The 7,097-nt window shown below is 42.9% G+C and overlaps 1 protein-coding gene across 1 annotated transcript in view; it reads left to right on the forward strand.

The window, feature by feature from the left end:
* The window catches only part of chaf1b (chromatin assembly factor 1, subunit B), a 59,590-nt gene extending 53,741 nt beyond the window's left edge, over positions 1 to 5,849 (forward strand). The window contains exon 14 of the mRNA XM_072259946.1: positions 3,089 to 5,849. Coding sequence (XP_072116047.1) covers positions 3,089 to 3,243 — 155 coding nt within the window. The 3' untranslated portion in view covers positions 3,244 to 5,849. The remainder of the gene's footprint in view (positions 1 to 3,088) is intronic.
* Positions 5,850 to 7,097: the final 1,248 nt, after the last annotated feature.

The following is a 7,097-nucleotide window of genomic DNA, read 5'->3' on the forward strand; positions in this document are numbered from 1 at the left end:
TTTATGGGCATTTAGAGAATCATGGTCTGATCAGGGACAGTCAGCTTGGCTTTGTGAAGGGCAGATCGTGTCTAACAAGCCTGATGAGTTCTTTGAGGAGGTGACCAGGCATATGGATGAAGGTAGTGCAGTGGATGTGTACATGGATTTTAGTAAGGCATTCGACAAGGTTCCACATTGTAGGGTTCTTCAGGAAGTCAGAAGGCATGGGATCCAGGGAAGTTTGGCCAGGTAGATGCAGAATTGGCTTGCCTGCAGATAGCAGAGAGTCATGGTGGAGGGAGTACATTCGGATTGGAGGGTTGTGACTTGTGGTGTCCCACAAGGATCTGTTCTGGGACCTCTACTTTTTGTGATTTTTATTAACGACCTGGATGTTGGGAGTAGAAGGGTGGGTTGGCAAGTTTGCAGCTGACACAAAGGTTGGTGGTGTTGTGGATAATGTAGAGGATTGTCGAAGATTGCAGAGAGACATTGATAGGATGCAGAAGTGGGCTGAGAAGTGGCAGATGGAGTTCAACCCGGAGAAGTGTGAGGTGGTACACTTTGGAAGGACAAACCCCAAGGCAGAGTACAAAGTAAATGGCAGGATACTTGATAGTGTGGAGGAGCAGAGGGATCTGGGGGTACATGCCCACAGATCCCTGAAAGTTGCCTCACAGGTAGATAGGGTAGTTAAGAAAGCTAATGGAGTGTCATAAGTCGAGGGACAGAGTTTAAGATTTGCAGGGTAATGATACAGCTCTATAAAACTCTGGTTAGGCCACACTTGGAGTACTGTGTGCGGTTCTGGTCACCTCACTATAGGAAGGATGTGAAAGCATTGGGAAGGGTACAGAGGAGATTTACCAGGATGCTGCCTGGTTTAGAGAGTATGCATTATGATCAGAGATTAAGGGAGCTAGGGCTTTACTCTCTGGAGAGAAGGAGGATGAGAGGAGACATGATAAAGGTATACAAGATATTAAGAGGAATAGATAGAGTGGACAGCCAGTGCCTCTTCCTCAGGGCACCACTACACAATACAAGAGGACATGGCTTTAAGGTAAGGGGTGGGAAGTTCAAGGGGGATATTAGAGGAAGGTTTTTTACTCAGAGAGTGGTTGGTGCGTGAAATGCACTGCCTGAGTCAGTGGTGGAGGCAGATACACTAGTGAAGTTTAAAAGACTACTGGACAGGTATATGGAGGAATTTAAGGTAAGGGGATTAAATGGGAGGCAGGATTTAAGGGTTGGCACAACATTGTGGGCCAAAGGGCCTGTACTGTGCTGTACTATTCTATGTCCTACATATAAATTAAAACTCTTTGCATTTATTCAAGAACATATACAGGTGTCCTCCGCTTTTCGAACGTTCGCTTTACGAAACCTCACTGCTACGAAAGACCTACATTAATTCTCTATTTTCGCTAACAGAAGGTGTTTTCACTGTTACGAAAAAAGGCAGCGTGTGCCCCGAGCAGCCACTTCTCCCCTGGATTCGGAACGTCATTCTCGCTGGCATTGCTTAAACACGTGCCTATGAGTAGCCATTAGCAAGATGAGTTCTAGGTATCGGAAAAGCCTAAAAGAGCTTGTAAGGGTGTTAACACTTAACGTAAAACTAGACATAATTAAGCGTTTCGATCGTGGTGAATGAAGTAAGGACAAAGTGAGTTTGGCTTGTGGAAGTTGATGAAGATGATGTTGAAGAGGTTTTGGCATACCATGACCAAGAACTGATAGATGAAGAGCTGATGCAATTGGAAGAGGAAAGGATAACAATTGAAACCGAATGCAGTAGCGAACGGACCGAAAATGAAGTCGGCCAGGAACTGAACGTGATGCAACTGCGTGAGATTTTCGCTGCGAAGATAAAGTACGACTTTAATTTTGAAATGGTATGTCGGTTTAGGGCATATTTGCAAAATGGTTTGAGTGCTTACAAAGAAGTGTATGATAGAAAAATGCGCGAGGCTAGCAGTCAAGCCTTCAGCAAATGACGAACTTCGACCTTCGACATCAAGACAGACAGACATAGAAGAAGAAGACCTGCCTGCCCTGATTGACGATGAGATGACACCCCAGTGTCCCACCACTCCAACCCCCGGGCCACGGAGAATGCAGCGGTAGCTGGGACGCACCCAGCACATCTTTAAGAAAAAAACCGAAATAAACAAGCTAATTAATTAGGTGCCGCCCGGCACGTAAATGTCGACCCAAATCAGAGGTGACGCAATTTATATTAGCTTGTTTATAGCTTGTTGATAGCTTGTTTATTTTGGTTTTTTTCTTAAAAATGCGCTGGGTGCCACCGCTGTACCCCTGCATGCTTCGCGGATCCGGATCGGTATCAGTTCGCTGCCCGGAGGGTGGGGGCCACTGCACCACCCCAACCTCCGACGACTTGGCCTAACACACCATCCTCAGTGTGCTCGGCGCTGTCTTCCCGATTCCTGTAAATGATACTACACTGTACATACATTATTTCTACTTTATATGGGCTGTATTTTTATGTGTTATTTGGTATGATTTGGCAGCTTCATAGCTTAAAGATTACTGGAGAGAGTGTTTCTGCCAAGAGCGCTTCCGCAAGATTTTTGCTACAGAGAACAGCGCAGAAATGATTGTAGAGAAGTATTTCTACTTTATATAGGCCGTGTATTTATCATATCATTCCTGCTTTTACTATATGTTACTGTTATTTTAGGTTTTATGTGTTACTTGGTATGATTTGGTAGATTATTTTTGAGTCTGCGAATGCTCACAAATTTTTCCCAGATAAATAAATGGTAATTGCTTCTTCGCTTTACGACATTCCCGATTACGAACCGTTTCATAGGAATGCTCTGCCTTCGGGTGGCAGGGGAAACCTGTATTGTCTTGACCATTGAGGTTTTCCATTATACTGAGACCTTCTCTTTTTGTAGCTTCAATATTGGTTCGTGCTCTCGCAGAGTTTCCCCAACCTGGTTCATTTGATTTTCTCCTGGGGTTTACCAGTGTGGAGGCATTGTAACCAAACAATGGTTTGATGTCAGCTTGTAACCAGTTGGTCAAACTTGCGCTCTGCAATTAAAACACCAAGAAATGCTCTTAAATGTTTCAGAGAGACCTTCTCCGCCAAGTGATCCTTCATGCAAGTCTCCAGACGCAAAACGCTCCAGAACAGAAGATGACCCGGTACTCAGTCCTACTACTGTGGATAACTTGAAAATGGATGATGACTGTGGAAAGAACAGTAAACAATCAGACAGCAAGTGAACAGTGCTCTGAAATTTTTAAAAATGTGTATTTTTATAAAACTGTGATGCTTCAATGTACAGAAGAGTGCATATAAAGTGCCATTGACTCTTTTTTTGGATACTTTGGTTGTAGGTTAAAGTCTGCCATACTGTCCTTACAGTGTTACTGGTATTTGTATCTGAATGTGTATAGTCCAGTTTTAGTTATTATTTGCTGTACAAAGTATTATTGATGCCTTTAAAAAAAAATGAAGTCTCTCCTGTTTGTATGCTGGTAGGAACACTTGATATTTCTGTTCATTGAAAGAAAAATTTTCACTTTGTGATGAAGCAACACACAAATGGTGGAGGAACTCAGCAGGTCAGGCAGCGTCTAGGGAGGAAACGAGTTTGTTCCTGCTTGTAGGTGCTCCAGGTCTAACTTTCCACGGCAGCATACCATGTGGAACTTTATCAAAGGCCTTACTGAAGTCCTGCCCTCATCAGCCTTGGTTACTTCTGCAGAACACTCAAAAAGAAATGGACTTGTTATCTATACAGTGGGCTGCTATTTCAGATTCAGGTCCGTTTATTTATCACTTGTTCATCGAAACATATAGTGAAGTGCGTGATTTGCATCTCAGCGTGTGCTGGGTCCAACCCGCAATTGTCACCACACATTCCCTTGCCAACATGGCATGGCCACAATGTTCAGCAGAACAATAGCAACAAAACAACAGCAGAACAAGTCCCTTTCCTCCCTCCCACCCACCCACACACCCACGTATGACTCCAGGTTCCAGTCTCTGGTGGGCTTGCGGACTCATGGGCATCGGGCCTCTGACTTCTTGAAACTGAAGTAAATGGAGAGCATTCTTGACTTATCCCTTTACTCTTATAACTATAATGTCATGCTGTAATTATTTCTCCCAAACCCTGACTACACAAATCTCTCTAATGATTACTCACAGGAGCCTTCTAAAGTCTCGGCATTGCATCCCTGCATCTGCTGTCCCTTGCATCAATATCTCCAAAGGCTCTTGAGATAAATCACGACGTGATGTTTTACTTCTATGGCTGTGTATATCTCATATTGATCGCAACCCCAGGACTTCAGGAAAGGGACAGATACTTCACTTCCTTCAGATCACAGTCTGTTTTAAAGTTACTTTGAAAGCTCCTTGTCTGTCACAAAATGACAGAATGGAAATTATATTCAAAGTTGGATTATCATAAATTCGTCATTTTCTGGCTGCAACTGGGGTCTCAAGTAGAAAAAGGGTTGTTTGGATACAGCAGGTGGCTAGATGGCAGAATACCTTATAATGGAACATTTTGGAATTATGTAGATTGATTATATGCACAAAAGATTCTGCAGTTGCTGAAAATCTTGAGCAACACACACAAAGTGCTGGAGGAAGAAAGGCTGGCAACATTATGAAGAGGAATAAACAGTCGATGTTTTGGACGCAACCCTCCTGATGAAGGTCCAGAACATCTGTTTATTCCCTCCATAGATGCTGCCAGCACTATTGAATTCAGCCAGCTCTGTGTGTGTGTGTTATAGATTTATATGATGCCTTTCCTGTAGTTTAAAAAAACTGCTTTAGAAGATTGTTTCAAAGAAACATTGCCATTTATAAGGCAACTACCAAATGTTTAGCCAAGGAGGTAAATTTTAAATAATTTAGGGGAAAAAGCCAGAGAGATTTATAGAGGGAATTGGATTTTTGGCACTTAGCGAATAAAGACATAGCTACCAGTGGTCAAAGATATCAGATACACTCAGTGGGCACTTTATTGGGTGCAGGAGACAGCTAATAAAGTGGCCACTATGTGTCTGTGACACCTTCTCAGTGTTATGGTGCTGTGAAATCCGAGGAGGTGGGATGGGGCGGGAGAGTCAGATACAACCACAGAGTGAAATGGAGGGAGGTGCAGGTTGGAATGTAAACGGATGACGGAAGTTGGAATTGGGATCAAACTGCTGAAGCAGGCAACAACTGAAAGAGAAAGTCATAAACTAATTGTGTAGCATTACAGTACAGTCCAGTCCAAAGCAAAGATTTAGCGTATCATCCACAGTGCAGACTGTAGATCCACTTTTAGTAATTGTTATAGTAAACTTGTATCAAGGTACATAAATGTCACCACATACTACCATGAGATTTGTTTTCTTGCAGGCATACTCATAATGGAATAATAACTAAAGTAGTCTCAGGTCAGGAGTGTAATGGAATACTCACCACTCACCTAGATGTGTGTAGCTCCATCAACACTCGAAGCTTGACACCATCCAGTGCAAGGCGGCCCAATTAATTGGTAACCCTTCCACAAGCATCCAGTCCTTCCCATTGACGAACAGTTGCGGCAGTGTGTACTATCTACAAGATGCACTGCAACAACACACCAAAGTTCTGAATGCAGCAAGTTCTAGACCTATGCCCACTACCATCCTGAAGCACGAGAACAGCGGGAACAGCACCACTTGGAAATCCCCCTCCAAGTCACTCACCATCCTGACTTGGAAACATATCACTGTTCCTTGATTGTCGCTGGGTCAAAAGCCATGGAATTCCCTCTATAACTGTGGGTGTATCCTTTTTTGCACCACGGACTGGATTAATATTGACAATATTCTTGTAGACCGGCTGACGGGGTGGGGGGGGGGGGTGTTAATAACAACCGGAATATAGGTGATAAATCAACTACAGTATAAGTCACTTATAAGTGGCTAATACACTCAATTTCATTTCTAAAAGGGGTTTATCTAACGAATTTAATATTAAACAGCACATATTTTCCTTGCATGAATATAGTGATAAGTCAACTATAAGACAATAGCATCATAACATTTTAAGTAATGTTTGGATATTAAACGCAGCGCATATTTTCATCTTATGAACGTACAAAATCATTGCAACACACCAATATTGCTGAATCAGTGAGAGCCCTGGGCTTGTTTTCCTGCAACAACACAGTCCTATCGAGGGGTGATGGGAGACATCGATACTCGAAGGGGGTTCCTTATGTCCAGTCTATTCTGCAATTTAGTTTTCGTTGCATTCATTGCAGAAAACCCCGCTTCGCAGAGATATGTTGGAAATGGAAACAATGTTTTCAGTGCTTTTGTGGCTATCTCAGGATATTCAGCCTTGACTTTGATCCAGAATGCCGGCAGAGATGTTATGTCAAGCATACTTTTCAGCCCGCTGTCATTTGCAAGCTCGAGGAATTGTTGATCTTCCCATGCTTACATGGATGAAGCATGTGTAATGACCTCGCATATGTTCAAGTTCAACAGTGGGCATGACAGGGAATGAGGAAAGGTGCAGCTGACTCATATTGTTTCATATCGCCAAATCATATTGTTTCCTTGTGGTCCGGTAGCACATGCTTTGCGGCCCGGTGGTTGGGGACCACTGACCTACTCTGGTACTGCAGTGGTTCAAGAAGGCAGCTGGTCACCACCTTCTCAAGGGCAACTAGGGATGGGCAATAAATGCTGGCTTAACTGGCGATGCCCACATCCCGTAAATGAATAAATAAAAAAAAACAGATCAATGAAAGACTGCACCATCTGGGACATCCAAACTGCAAATATAAAAAGAAAGAGAAAATAACAACTAAATAAAGCAATAAATTTTGAGAACATGAGATGAGACCTTGAAAATAATTTCAGATTCATTTATTTATCTCATGAACATCAAAATTGCATTGTTTGCAATAAAAACTAAGACCCTAAGGATGTGCTGGGGGCAACCCGCAATGTCACTACAAAGTCCATCGCCGACATAGCATGATGTTGAGCAAAACAATAATAACCAGAGCAGCAAAATAAAGGCCTTTTCCTCCCGTCCTTCCACCCACACACACAATCATCCAACTCTGGGA

This window comes from Mobula birostris, chromosome 6 (genome assembly GCF_030028105.1).
Source record: "Mobula birostris isolate sMobBir1 chromosome 6, sMobBir1.hap1, whole genome shotgun sequence".
Classification (NCBI taxonomy): domain Eukaryota; kingdom Metazoa; phylum Chordata; class Chondrichthyes; order Myliobatiformes; family Myliobatidae; genus Mobula; species Mobula birostris.